The sequence below is a fragment of the Bubalus bubalis genome, chromosome 11 (assembly GCF_019923935.1).
Source record: "Bubalus bubalis isolate 160015118507 breed Murrah chromosome 11, NDDB_SH_1, whole genome shotgun sequence".
NCBI lineage: Eukaryota > Metazoa > Chordata > Mammalia > Artiodactyla > Bovidae > Bubalus > Bubalus bubalis.
In genome coordinates, this window is record NC_059167.1 from 81993932 (window position 1) to 82007297 (window position 13366).

The window sequence follows — 13366 nt, forward strand, 5'->3', positions numbered from 1 at the left end:
GGGGCTCTGATGTCAAAGACTGGCACTGCCAGGGCAGGTAACTGTCCTCAGGGATGGGCAGCATTCCCACTAAGCAGATGCTCCATCTCCAGCTTGGTTGATCTGTTTTTCCTGCCTCCAGCACTGAATCCCCCCTCACCATCCTCAGGGGCCTTTCTATCTGGGCACCCTACTCAGCCACCCTTTCTACCCTCTCTTTCCAAAGAGGGTCTATACGTGCTCATTTTCTTAAAAGATGTTCATTGAGCCAAGCATAGTTCTTTGCCACGTGAATAAGAAAGACAGTTTCTTGCTGTTTGGGGGCCCGTGGGTTACTGCCTGATGATAAACTCACAAATAATAATACTATTGTGCTTACTCTGTATCAGGCACCATTCTAAGTATCTATAAATTCTTTATATAAATTCACATATTTAGCCCTCACAACACCATGAGGTAGGAGTGTTCCCACTGTACATTTGTGAAAATGGAGGTGCAGAGCTAAGTTTTTCACAACTAGTAAATTTTGGAGCTAGAATTATTAACCCAGGCAGTATGGATCCGTTGTCTGTGCTCTAAAACATAGATCAGCAAGCAACAGTTCTCCTATGGCCAGTGTTTATATGGCTTAAGAGCTAAGAAATGATTTTACATTTTTTAATGGTTGAAAAAAAAGAATATTTCTTAACAGGTGAAAATTACATGAAATTGAAATGCCACTGTCCATAAATAAAATTTTAGGGTAACTAGCCACACTAATTCATTTACGTATATAGCTGGTTTCCTGCTACAATGGCAGAGTTGAATAGTTGCTACAGGTACTACAAAGCCTAAAATATTTACTATATGGTTTTTGACAGAAAAAGTTTGCCAACCCCTGCTCTAAACCACACTATCCTCAAAAAAGAAACCAACTTCATGGAGATAGTGCTGTGAAGGTACTAAAACAGGCTGCTTTCTAATAGACTTGGAGGGAGTTACTTTATAGGCAGAGTTCTTTCTGAAGAAGTGATATCTAAGCTGAGAACAGAATGACATCCTGACGCAGGGTAGGTTGTGTCAGGCAAAGGGATTAGCAAGAGCAAAGGCCTTGAGGCAGGAATGAACAACGGTGGCAGGTTTGAGAAAGAACTGGAAAGTCCAGGTATTTATAACCGAAAAGAGGGAGAAAACTGGAAAGCAAAGTTGAAGGGGAACAGGTGCCAGAAAGGCCTTTTGGACCAGGAAAGTCCTTTGGATTCTAAGGTCAACAGGAAGTTGAGAAAATTTTAAGCAAGAGCAAGGTGGAATCCTGCTGCTGCGTGGTGAGTGGGTTACAGAGGAATGGAGTCCACAAGGGTCTTAAGAGAGCTGACCGGGTCCTGTGATGGGATGATGCCAGAGTCTGAACGTCACTGCGTGGGCCAGACGATGCCCTTGGAGCCAGGGGTCCACGCTGGCAGGGCAAAGGAAGGGAGGCCAAGTCTTGCTTCACTACCCAGAAAAGAAGAGAGGCAGGTAAGGCTAATCACTGTCCCAGGCGGTGCTGGGAATAGAGCCCGAGGTCTGGGGCAGGGGGCAGGAGGGGCGGGGAGTCCAGAGGCGGGCCCCGGCCTGGTGGCCGGGGAGGCGGAGCGTCAAGGGCAGGGCGGGGAGGGTGGGGCAGGTGGGCGGGGATGTGGGCGGGGAATCGAAAGACCGGCAGCTATGGGGATGCGGGGAGGCGTAAAGGCGCCTCTCCGACTCTAGGGGGAGCCCCGGCAGGGCTGCCTCCCGGCACTCCTCAGCTCCTCGCCTCTCTCTGGTCTGTCCCCGCCTCCTCTAGTACCTCCACTCCCACTACCCAGGAAGGCCGTGCGGGGAGCGAGCGCTGCTTTCACTTTCCCTTCCCCGTGCCCACTCCTCGCTTCGCGTGCGGCGCTAGGCCCCTACCCCGGCCATGGCCACGCTCAGGGTCCTGCCCGAAGCCCAAGCCAAGGTGAGCGCTGCGGGTTCTAGGAAGGGTCTATCAGGGAGGTATGCCTCCGAGAGGTTGAAGGAGTCCGTGACCCGCCCCCCAGCCCCTCGAGTAGGGGTCAGTCATCCGAACACTCATGGGCCCCGTGCCCAAAGCACCTGAGCCCCGGGAGCCCCGCCAGGTCTGCCTGCGGGAGGAGAGGCGAGGCGGCCGAGGTTCAGCGGGGTGAGGTGAAGCGGAGCCCTGGCGTGGAGGGGAAATCTGCTGGCCCGGGGCCCGGGCCCACACACAGACGGGGTTCGGGCCCTGTCCTGCCACCATGGGAGGCCCCGCGCCCATTCCACAGGGCCCTCCAACCCTGCCCCAGTCGCAGCAGCTCTCTTACATCCCTCCTCCCACTGCCCACCGAGGGATCTGTTCCCTCTTGAATCCTTCGCCCTTCCCTTCCAGGAATGTTATTCCCCAAATCCCACCCAACCCAAGTCAGACCCCATGCAACCCTAAGGGTTCTCGAATAAACTGGCCATGAAGCCAGATGTCTGAAGGGCTGCTTGTGTTCCACAGGTGGATGTGTTCCGTGAAGACCTATGTACTAAGGTAAGACCTGCGTGGTCATCACCCCACCCCTCCCTAAGCCCGCTGCTCAGCCCTCCTTTGCTAGGCAGCGGCAGCCCTTCCTTTACTGCCTAGGAAGGGAATTTGATTCTGACCCCCATCCTCCCTTACCGTTACCCTACACACAGACAGAGAACCTGCTCGCAAGCTATTTTCCCAAGAAGATTTCTGAGTTGGATGCATTTTTAAAGGTACTGGGGCTGGGCAGGGAGTAGAGGCCAAAGGGAGAGCTTCAGGGGCTGTGAGAGTGAGGAGGTGAGAGCTCGCCCCTGCCTCCAGCCCTTCTCCCACCCTGCACCAGGAGCCAGATCTCAATGAAGCCAACCTGAGCAATCTGAAGGCCCCATTGGACATCCCAGTGCCTGATCCAGTCAAGGAGAAAGAGAAGGAGGAGCGGAGGAAACAGCAGGAGGCAAGATGGGAATTCCTGGGAGGAGGGACCCAACCCGGGGAAAAATCAGCCTCAGGCCTGACTCCAAAGAGCCTCCCTTTCCCTGCAGAAGGAAGACAAGGATGAAAAGAAGAAAGGGGAAGATGAAGACAAAGGTATCTCTATGGTGGAAGGGACTTGTGTCTCACTTCCCAGGAGCTCCTCCCTAAGGATGCCTTTTCCTTGCCTGGCACAGTCCCAGTCATGTGACTGACCCAGTGCCCACCTCCTAGGTCCTCCATGTGGCCCAGTGAGCTGCAATGAGAAGATTGTGGTCCTCCTGCAGCGGGTAAAGCCTGAGATCAAGGATGTCATTGAGAAGCTCAACCTGGTGAGCCCTCCCACTTCCATCCACACACTTCAGGTCAAACCCTTTGTCCTCCTTTGTCCCTACCAGTTGGGCATGGAACCTGCCAGGTCTTAGCAGGAGAGGGCACAAGTAAAGCCAGAATTTCAGGCCATGGCATTCAGGACAGACCTGACACACTCCCATTCACTGTGAACAAGGAAACAGGATAGGAAACTGGGAATTGGGTTTGGGACTGATGGGGCTTCATTGCCATTCCATCCTCCCAGGTCACCACCTGGCTGCAGCTGCAAATACCTCGGATTGAGGATGGGAATAATTTTGGAGTGGCTGTCCAGGTGAGAGCACTGCCCCCCTCCCCTGCCATCCTTATCTCTCCAGTCCTTGCTGCTTTCCACATTCCCTCCTGCTTTCTTTCCCCAGGAGAAGGTGTTTGAGCTGATGACTGCTCTTCACACCAAGCTGGAAGGCTTCCACACTCAAATTTCCAAGTGAGTCATTGCCCACTGCTCTGCCTCTGGTGGAGACTGAGGCCTCTGCTCCCTCCTCCTCCTGCTCCATACCCTTCTACTTCCCACAGGTATTTCTCTGAGCGCGGTGATGCTGTAACCAAAGCAGCCAAGCAGCCCCATGTGGTAGGTGAGGCCTCAGTCTGGGTGCAAGGGAGGAGGGACACCCTTGAAGTCAGGCCTGATCCGAGTCTCCTGCAGGGTGATTATCGGCAACTGGTACACGAACTGGATGAGGCAGAGTACCGGGATATCCGGCTGATGGTCATGGAGATCCGCAATGCTTACGTGAGGAGGCGGGGGTGGCCCAAGGCAGCTTTCCCAAGCCACCCACTCCCTGACCCTGCAGGCTGGGGGTGAAGGGTTACAAAGTTCAACCTCTCCACAAGGCTAGAAATGGGGTACAGAGCCACTGGGGGCTGGTGGCTGACTCCTACTCCTCCCTGGCCCCATAGGCTGTGTTATATGACATCATCCTGAAGAACTTCGAGAAGCTCAAGAAGCCCAGGGGAGAAACAAAGGGAATGATCTATTGAGACCCTCCTCTCATTCTGTGATGGCTCCAACAGAGACCTTCTGACTTTCTGACTTCTGAACAGGGGACTCCAGACGTCCCCCACCTTCTGCCTGTTGGTTTCTCCCTCACCTTGCCTCCCAGGCACAATAAATATAGTCATACCATTGCCCAACAGCCCAAGTCTCTTTATTGGATCCTGAGCCTCCCCTCTGGCCCTGGCTCAGGTATTTCCATTTGCGGGACCAACCCACTGAGTGATTTGGGCGTTGAGCTGCTGGTTGGTCCAATCCTCTCGGATGTCGTCAAGGTGGCAGTCAAAGTCCACAAGGTGCTGGTGGGCCCGGCCCTCTAGTAATGCTCCCACCATCTGCCGTGACTCTTCCCAGTCCCTCCACATCACTCTGAAATAATAACCCCCATGGCAGTCAAACTCAGCAGGGAGTGGGGCCAGGTTAGGGTCTAGAGAAGGACCCTTGGGACAGAACCAACAACAGAGGAGGCTCAGGAGCTGTGGGCTTCCAAGAAGAGGTGGAAGGAGAGGGGCACTCACAAGTTCTTGTCCTTGGGGACCCAGCGGAGACCATGGTTCTCCAGGACGATAACTGGGGGCACGTGAGGCTGGGGTACCAGTTTCTGATTATCCAACTGTGTGGACAAGGAAGGGCTGGTGAGGGTTTCAAGGGTTCCCCCTTCCTACTTTCTTTCCAACTCCCCATTCCGAAAACCAAGCCTCACCATAATAAGTACTGCATCAGGGAAGAATTCAGCAATCCGCCCAGCGATTTTCAAGGCCAGGGGCCCAGGGCTGTGTAGAGGGAAGATCAGAGGTGTGAGGAGCATACTGTGGGCAGACCGCATCCATCTGAGCTGGGCCTCCCAGGTCTCAAAGACGTGGATGCAGCGATGGCCTTTCCCTGTATCTGGCCTGGGGGGCCAGGCCTACTTGATGCTTCTCGCATGACTGCCTGATGCTTGAGTGCTGTGGCAAACAGGTGCTCAGACACTGCTGGTGAGAGCGGAAATCTAAGATGGTCTTTCTGGAGAGTAATTTGGCATACCCATCCAAACTTATATTGTATACTATACATATGCTGGCCCAGAAATTCTACTTATAATTTACTGTGTTAATAGGACAGTGTCTGTAATAACAAAAAAAAATGGAAACAACCTCAATGTTTAATGTAAAGCATTAAATAAATTATGGTACACCCATATTCATACTATATAGCTGTTAGGGTAAGATAGCTATTAGTGTAGAGATGGAAAGATGTCAGATATTTATTAAGGTGGGAAAATCAAATTACAATACAGTATAGTTTGATCCGAATACTTGATTATAACTAGATAGCTTTTTCTATATATAGTTTACCCTTGAACAACGATGGGGTTAGGGGCAAAGAGCCTTCAGCAGCTGAAAATCTGCAGATAACTTTACAGTGGGCCTTCCCTATTCTGGATTCCACATTGGAATTCAACCATTGGGTCCTGTAGTATTGCAGTACTTAGTGAAAATTTTTTGCCTGTTTGTGGCCCCAGGTAGTTTAAGCCTGTGTCCTTAAATGGTGAACTGTATACATAAAAAGAAACTTCCTTTAAAAAAAACGTTTCCAGTTGAGCTTTCTTTGTGTTTTCAGCACTTGTTGGGGCGGGACGGGGCGGGGGGTATCTCAGTTACAGCAGGTGTCAGACTGATATTGTCCTACCCACCCCCACCTAGCTCCTTCAGAAAAATACGTTTCTTTTAAATTTCCTCACTGCGTACGCAGCCTAGTGCCTGCTTTACAGTGCCTAAGGCTTGAATGAAGGGAAGATGGAAGGAATGACCAAGAGAGGTTCTCTTTACACCCCCCACCCCATAACCCTTAGCCTTCTGCCTCTGGCTACCCCACTCACCTCTGGTCGTCCAAAGCTGCATTGGCATGGTAGTACCCTGCCACTACCAGCCCGGCCTGCGCGCCCCACACATCCACCTGCCATGGGAAAGGGGCCATCAGTAACTAAATCGTGCCGCCCGCCCTGTGGGTGCGCACTACTGCCAAGAGACCAGGGATGGGCTTGGGCTAGGGGTGTTAGGGGATTTCGCGGTGGTCGATGGGCGTCCGGCGGCGGCACCTGGTTGAGTGCGACCTCCAGCATGACAGACAGGGCCAGGTGGCTGTGGAACAGGGGCACACAGTCGGTGAGGCACAGGCATTCTCCCGACCGCGGCGCCGGCGCCGGCGCCAGCAACAGCCCGTTGACAGCAGCGTGCGGATACCGGGCGGCGTGCAGGCTCATCTTCACGTAGGCCCGGGCCGAGATCTCCACCTCCCCCATGGCGAGCGGAGCCCCAGCTCGCGTCCGCAAGCCCCCTCCAGAGCCCCAGAGCCCTCCTGGGCCCTTCCCCGTGCCCCCTCACTTAGGTTCGACGGTGACGCTGACTCGACTCGAAGGCAGCCAGTCAGCTCAGGCCGACCTCGGCCCGGCGCCCGGCCCCTACTTGGCCCGGAATGCAGGCAGCCGACACGGCATGTTGCAGCACCGAGCTCCGCCTCTCCCGCCCCCAAGCGGCGCAGCCTCCCACACGCAAAACCCGGGCTCAGCGTCCGAGCCGCTTCTGGAGTCACGCCCACATGGTACTCTTTGATAGGCTTAGAGGGTCTCGTTTGCCCAATCACCGGCAGTATCCAACCTTGCCCCGCCTTTGACTGGAAACTAAAGAGAGTTGCCCGCGGGCTGATTGGCTAAGCTGTCCCACTTCGGTTCTTGATTGCAAGATGGCTGCGTCTGTTACCTCTGCTTCCCGTCCGTACAGGCTCTGTTGAGCCCTCTGGGTGGATCCCGCACCCAAGTCGGGAGTCTATAGGAGCCGTGGAGTCTCGAACTTGGGTACATAGCGGACACCATGGTTCCTACTATGAAATTAGTGGGTCTGTATTCTAGAGTGGTTCTGCCACTTACTAAGCCGTGTTACTTTCGCACTTCAGGTTATATGGCCCTTGGTTTCCTCGGGGAAGTAATTGCAGAGAGGAGGAGGTAAAGGTCAAAAAGAATTATATTGACCTATCCTTCCCATAATGTCCTGTGGTATAATTTCCTTCGCCTTAATGCCTTGGGAGTGTTTTTTACCCTCCCAACCCTGAGAAGAAGCCCAACCATCTACCCCTAATTTTCGCAGTAAAACCTCATTCTCCCTCTGGGCTTCCCCTGAGCTGATGACAAGGGTTGTACCTTTCTTCATTCCCTGACCTCAGCCACAGAGCCTCCCAAAGCCTGATTATTCTTGTAAGGGCTCTGCCCAAATGCCATCTCTCCCAGGAAGCACTCAAGAGACCTCCAGATGGAAATGATCTTACGAAAGTCCCAAATACAGATTATCTTCATGGCTGTCATGGCATGTAACAGCCCCCACCCTGCTCTTTAGGATGACTTCCTAAGAATAGGATGGATCTCTAATTCATCTTTGTCTTCCTGGCACCGCTCCCTTTCCTATCACCACATCATTCACATTTAGTGTCTGGACACAGGTGACACTTGAAAGTAAAAGTGTAATTGCTCAGTTATGTCCAACTGTCTGTGACCCCGTGGACTGTAGCCCACCAGTCTCCTCTGTCCATGTAATTCTCTAGGCAAGAATATTGGAGTGTTGTGGTCGCCAAGCACCTGGTCACCTGAGCTGCTCAAACCTGGGAAGGGCACAAATCGCAGGCCCAACCGAGACTGTACCTTTGTGGAGTACCCGAGAAACTGAACCTGAGCGGCTTAGACCTGGGAAGTACATGCAACCCAGGGCCCACTTTAGACAGTTCCCCTGCAGAGCAACCTGGAGCCTGAGCAGTGTAGACCTGGAAAGCACACACGCTGTGAGCTGGGGAAAACCCAGTGTGGCCCAGACACTGTGAGCGCTCCCCACACACACCAGTGATATTTGTTTGCAGTGTTCCTCCCTCCCCACAGCACGACTGAACAAGTAAGCCTAAAAAAGTGTCCACCACCATCCCCTTGCGTCAGGGTGGAAATCAGACACTGAAGAGACTTGCAAACAGAGGAAGCCAAAATAAAGAAGAGGGAATTGTTTGGAAGTGACAGGTGCAACAGATTAAAACCCAGTAGTTAGCATTGACTACATCAGAAGGGGCCTATAGACCTTGAGAAGAAGTATAAGCTGGAACAAGGAGCTATCTGAAACTGAACTGACCCCACACTGCCCTCAACAGCTCCAGAGAAATTCCTAGATATATTTTACTATTATCATTTTTTTTAATTTTTAAAAAATTTAAGTTACTACTCCTTTAATTTTCATTTAAAAAACCTATTAGCTTGCAAAAACAGACCCTATTTTAAAGCATATTTTGTATATATATTTTTTATAATTTTTGCGATTTTTTTTTTTAATATTGTATTTTGAGAGTCTAACCTCTACTCTAGATTTTTAATCTTTGCTTTTTGGTATTTGTTATCAATTTTGTACCTTTAAGAATCCAATCTCCAGTACCCATTTTTACTTAGGAGTGTGATTACTGGCTTGATTGCTCTCTCCCCTTTTGACTCTTCTTTTTCTCCCCCAGGTCACCTCTATCTCCTCCCTCCCCCTTCTCTTCTCTACTTAACTCTGTGAATCTCTTTGGGTGTTCCGGGCTATGGAGAACACGTAGGGAACTGATTACTGGCTAGATTGGTCTCTCTCCTTTTGACTCCCCCTGCTCTCCTGGTCACCTCTATCTCTTTCCTCCCTCCTCTCTTCTCTGTGTAACTCCGTGAACCTCTCTGAGTGTTCCAGACTGTGGAAAGCAAATAGGGAATTGATTACTGGCTAGACTGTGCTCTCCCCTTTTGATTCTCCCTCTTCTCCTGGTCACCTCTATCTCCCTCCTCCCTCTTCTCTTCTCCATGTAACTCTGTGAACCTCTCTAGGTGTCCCTCACTGTGGAGAATCTTTTCATCATTAACCTAGATATTTTATCATCAGTGCTATATGGATGGAGAAGTCTTGAGGCTACTGTAAGAATACTGGAGTAGATTGCCATTTTCTTCTCCAGGGGATCATCCTGACCCAGGGATCAAACCTGGGTCTCCTATATTGCAGGCAGATTCTTTACCATCTGAGCCACAAGAGAAGCCCAGGTGACAGTACATGTTTTTTGAATGAAAGACACACACCAGAGGTTATCTACACAAAGTATAGGTCATTTATTTCCCTTCTAACCCTGGGCTCAGTACATAGATGGCTTCTCTTCACCCTTTGGGTTGACAATTTTCTCCAGGTTGCTGCTGATAATATGGTAAAGCTCAGCCTGGAAGAAGGCCAGAGGACAACAGTTGGTTTCTTGGCCTTTCCCCTGCCTCCCTCATCCACCTCCCTTAAGGGCTTACTCCAGACTCACATAGAAGGCTCTCAGGTCCAGCACCATGGCCCTGAGGTCCCCATAGACTGCCTCATCTCGTTCGTGCACCAGGGCCCGGTAGTCCATCTGAGATGTGAGAAACAAAGCTGAGTCAGTCCCATAGGAGGGTGGGATATTAGTCTCATTTCCTCATATAGGGAATAGGTAACTTGAAGAATGAGCCCCTTCTCAGCCAAGATATGGGATCACACAGGATCAGAGAAAGGGGTCAAGGTTTGTGAAGCCCAAATCAGTTTTCCTGGGCTTAATATACTCCACATTGGAAAGGTCATAAACAAGACAAAGAGGACCTCTATCCCCACTTCCTCACCCGCCCCCACCCCAGCCAGCCTCAGCTAAAGGGCAGGTAGACTATGTACTTACTACATGGGTCTCCTTAGATGCCTTGGCCACAGCATCGCCACGTTCTGAGAAGTACCTGCCGGAAGCAAGAGGAATAACCACAGGAATGACTATTCTGAGAGAGAGAGAGATAGTCCCTCAGACACTTCCCACAGCCCTGCTTCATCCCAATGGGCATGCTCAGCTTTGGGCATGTCCAAATAAATGTCCTTGCAGACCCCCATACTAGCCCTCCAACTGTTCTCACTTGGAAATAGTTGTCTGGAAGGCTTCCACTTTGGTCTTGACTGCATTTACCCTCTCCAACACCTTTTCCTGTGGTGACAAGAGATGACAGGCAAAAAAAACACTTCATCTCCCTCCTTCGCTCACTATCTCCCACCTCCTCCTGGTTCATGTCCAGCTCCTGTCCCTTTCTCTCCAAGTCTCTCCCTGCTTTCAGCATCCTCACATACCCTTTCTTACCTGGATTGCCACCCCAAAGTCATTTCCATCCTCAATTTTGGGGATCAGGTGCTGGATCCATGTGATAACCTACATTAAAAGATATCATGTAGGAATCATTCAACAAACTCTCTGTTCTTATTACTGCTACTTCCTAATAAACCTACATTTAACTGAGTACTTATTATATGCCAGGCACTGTGCTATGTATTATATATCTCACTTAATCTTCACAACAAACTTTCAAGGTAAATATTCTTATTGTACCCACTCAACAGATGAAAAAACTGAGTCACAGGATGTCTAAGTGACTTACTTTAAGTAACCAGCTAGGTAAGTGATAGAGTCAGGATTTGAACCAAGGCAGTCTCCCTCTAGTGCCTAAGTTCTTAAACCAGCTCACTATATCATAGCACCTGTGCTGCATACCTGGTACAACAGTAGGTTCAGAGGTTATGGAGGTGGATACAGCACCATCTGATTTGGGGATGTGATCACCATTGTGATAAACAAAAGGTATCTAAACACAAGGCACAGAAGAAAGCTTCCTAATTGGGGAATAGGTTCCTGAATGAAGGACTTGAGTATCTAGGGCCTGGCCTTGCTTGTCTTCTCTATGTTCCCCAGTTCCCAGGCTTACCAGAATGCATTTTTCTTTGAGAGTCCAGACTTCTGGCTTAACCAGGGCAAGCAAGGCCAGAACCTTCTCATTCCCAGGGAGAAAGCCGCACTTAGGGACTGTGAGAAAGAGGGGATTTAGACCCTTTCTCATCCAGCAGTCAATGTGCCATTTCCCTTTCCCTAGCCACCTCTTCCTCTCTTACCTTCTTTCTTCTCCTGCTTATCTGTTTCCATCTAAGGGAAAAAGGGGAAAAGTAGCTTTAGAAAAGTCATGGAGGTTGGAGGGCCATCATTTACACTGCATTTATAGCCAGAGCCCTACACCCTGAGTGCCTCACCTCATCATCCTTGGGTGGGGGGTCTGGAATTGGGATGTCCAGTGGGGCCCGGAGAGATTTCAGGTCAGTCACATTGAAGGAGTCCTCCTGCACAGAGCTCACTGTCAGGGGCTGCCCAGCCTCTTCCCCCTCAACCTGGGTCACAGACTTCCCTTCATACATCACACCCGCCCTCTGCCTTGGAACCTAGGCTCAGGCTTCATGTTATTCTAATGTTCCCAGTCTACCACTTACAACTGTATTCTGCATTCAGAATGCAGTTGTTAGCTAGAGAGAGTGGATGAAGAGGAGAGAGGCCTTGGGATGGGGCAGGAGGAGTTCACACTACTTACTTGCAAGAGCTGATTAAGGTATATGATTTTCTGAGGCAAGAATCTGTAGAGGAATTCCTCAGCCTGTGGGTTATATTGCAACGGTCAGAATCACAGAAGACATTCAGTGAGATGTCTGAGAAGTGGGACTGGAAGGGCCCTTGGAAATCATTGACTGTAACATTTACAAATGAGGGAACTGAAGCCCTGAAAAGTGAAGGGACTTGCCCAAGCTGGGACACAGCAGAACCAAGAATTGCGGTATTCATTCCTACTTTGGGGCCATGGCTTTTCCCTCCACACCAAAAGAAGGGAGAGGAAGTGACGGAACTGAGGACGGTTTTAAGAGAGGTCAAAGTAAAAGTAGAGATCAACAATTAAGAGCTTATCTTGGGTGGAGGTTTGATAAAGTAGGGCACGGGGCGAGGGTGGGTTTGGGGATCAATCTGAGAAGTTGCAACCCTCAAGTATTGGCCTTAGATTCTGGGTTAAATCGCTTGAATCCTGAAGATTTACTTACCTCCTGGAAAAGATTTTGCCTGAAGACATCCACCTGCACAGAGAGCAGTACCCGGATGTCGGTTAAGGGTCTCGGTTGTCCAGAGTAAGATCCCACCCTCAATGGGATGCCCTCCAACTTGGCTCAGTTCTTTCGCACCACAAGCCAGATTTCCCTGGAAAACTATGCTCAGTGCAGATAGTCCAGAGAGCAGGTGGTATCTGTAATCCCCCGGGGCAGAAGTGAAAGCACTTAGAGAGGTTGGGAGATTTCTCTGGCGCGGCCTCGTTCCCCCGGAGCACCCAGTCTGGCCTCCATTCAGAGGGGCTCCTCGGCCCCTTCCTGGCCTCCCGGTCCGCCGTTACCTGTTTGAGGGCTTCCCCGCTCAGGCGCACCCCACAAGGCTTGGCCATGCTGCTCCAGTTGCTGCTAGATCTCCGGTCCCCCAGTTCGCCGCCTGGGCTTTCGCTTTCACTCCCGACGTCCAGGCCCGCCCCCCTCAGCCCCGCCCCTTTCCTTCTTATCCCCCTCCCCCTGGAAGGCAGGGAGCCCCTCTGCCATTCTCAGCCTGTGCGAGTAGGAGAGGCGGTGCTGACTGGTCACAAGCCCAGGGGCTGCCCGGGGGAGGGGCTAGGACAAGTGGAACAGGCGGAGATTGAACAGGGGCTGTCTCTCGAAGGGGAGAAGCTTAGAGGGAAGGGAAAGGACCGCCCAAGAATAGTCAGGGTTGGGGTAGGGATGAGAAGGGTGGGAGAGTGGGAAAGGGGGTGCTCAGTGGTGTGGCTCCCCCAGGAAGGCTTGACTGCGGGCAAGGGTCAGAGAGGGATCAGAGTGAGTGGGAGAAGTAGTAGGAGGGAGACAGGATAGAGGATATGGAAGAAGGAGAGGGGGCGCTCTATCTTCAAGACTGACAGAGGGGCTTGACGGGCTCAGGCTGGCCAGAGTTGAGTCCCCAGCTGTGTGGGATTTCCTCAGTGGGGTGCGGATAGAGAGGAGGACTTTGAGGGGAATAAAGTAACCCCGCACCGGGAGCTACCCGGAGAAGGGTGGAACCAGCCTGGACCAAAGAGGGGAAGCGAGCTAGAACGAGGTTTATTGCCTAGGCGCTCTGGGGGAGGAGCCAGGGACTATTTA

At 51.4% G+C, this 13366-nt stretch overlaps 3 protein-coding genes across 3 annotated transcripts; 1 reads left to right on the top strand and 2 right to left on the bottom strand.

Annotated features, from left to right (window-relative positions):
- The first annotated feature begins 1778 nt into the window (after positions 1-1778).
- PSME1 (proteasome activator subunit 1) lies at positions 1779-4459 on the top strand. Its single transcript, XM_006077702.3, has 11 exons — positions 1779-1936; positions 2480-2512; positions 2659-2721; positions 2832-2942; positions 3031-3076; positions 3194-3291; positions 3537-3605; positions 3691-3758; positions 3848-3902; positions 3978-4064; positions 4232-4459. The coding sequence occupies exons 1-11, from the start codon at positions 1898-1900 to the stop codon at positions 4310-4312; spliced, it is 750 nt and encodes a 249-aa protein (XP_006077764.1). The 5' UTR covers positions 1779-1897; the 3' UTR covers positions 4313-4459.
- On the bottom strand, positions 4458-6685 carry EMC9 (ER membrane protein complex subunit 9). Its single transcript, XM_006077705.4, has 5 exons — positions 6406-6685; positions 6187-6263; positions 5029-5098; positions 4844-4938; positions 4458-4694 (listed from the first exon to the last, which is right to left on the bottom strand). The coding sequence occupies exons 1-5, from the start codon at positions 6607-6609 to the stop codon at positions 4514-4516; spliced, it is 627 nt and encodes a 208-aa protein (XP_006077767.1). The 5' UTR covers positions 6610-6685; the 3' UTR covers positions 4458-4513.
- A 2753-nt stretch (positions 6686-9438) lies between these two features.
- Positions 9439-13303, bottom strand: PSME2 (proteasome activator subunit 2). Its single transcript, XM_006077701.3, has 11 exons — positions 12598-13303; positions 12254-12286; positions 11755-11817; positions 11423-11509; positions 11288-11318; positions 11104-11201; positions 10485-10553; positions 10267-10334; positions 10041-10095; positions 9657-9743; positions 9439-9566 (listed from the first exon to the last, which is right to left on the bottom strand). The coding sequence occupies exons 1-11, from the start codon at positions 12643-12645 to the stop codon at positions 9486-9488; spliced, it is 720 nt and encodes a 239-aa protein (XP_006077763.1). The 5' UTR covers positions 12646-13303; the 3' UTR covers positions 9439-9485.
- Positions 13304-13366: the final 63 nt, after the last annotated feature.

What these genes read in the sequence shown, in the direction of transcription:
- PSME1 (XM_006077702.3), top strand. Translation starts at nt 1,898, where the DNA reads ATGGCCACGCTCAGGGTCCTGCCCGAAGCCCAAGCCAAG. An exon ending in AGTTGGATGCATTTTTAAAG is followed by an intron (nt 2,722 to 2,831) that starts GTACTGGGGCTG and finishes ACCCTGCACCAG; the next exon opens with GAGCCAGATCTCAATGAAGC. An exon ending in TTCCACACTCAAATTTCCAA is followed by an intron (nt 3,759 to 3,847) that starts GTGAGTCATTGC and finishes TACTTCCCACAG; the next exon opens with GTATTTCTCTGAGCGCGGTG.
- EMC9 (XM_006077705.4), bottom strand. Translation starts at nt 6,609, where the DNA reads ATGGGGGAGGTGGAGATCTCGGCCCGGGCCTACGTGAAGATGAGCCTG. An exon ending in GCAGCTTTGGACGACCAGAG is followed by an intron (nt 5,099 to 6,186) that starts GTGAGTGGGGTA and finishes CCCTCTACACAG; the next exon opens with CCCTGGGCCCCTGGCCTTGA. An exon ending in CTGATGCAGTACTTATTATG is followed by an intron (nt 4,939 to 5,028) that starts GTGAGGCTTGGT and finishes TTGTCCACACAG; the next exon opens with TTGGATAATCAGAAACTGGT.
- PSME2 (XM_006077701.3), bottom strand. Translation starts at nt 12,645, where the DNA reads ATGGCCAAGCCTTGTGGGGTGCGCCTGAGCGGGGAAGCCCTCAAACAG. An exon ending in GCGGGGAAGCCCTCAAACAG is followed by an intron (nt 12,287 to 12,597) that starts GTAACGGCGGAC and finishes CTCTCTGTGCAG; the next exon opens with GTGGATGTCTTCAGGCAAAA. An exon ending in CCCCACCCAAGGATGATGAG is followed by an intron (nt 11,319 to 11,422) that starts GTGAGGCACTCA and finishes TTTTTCCCTTAG; the next exon opens with ATGGAAACAGATAAGCAGGA.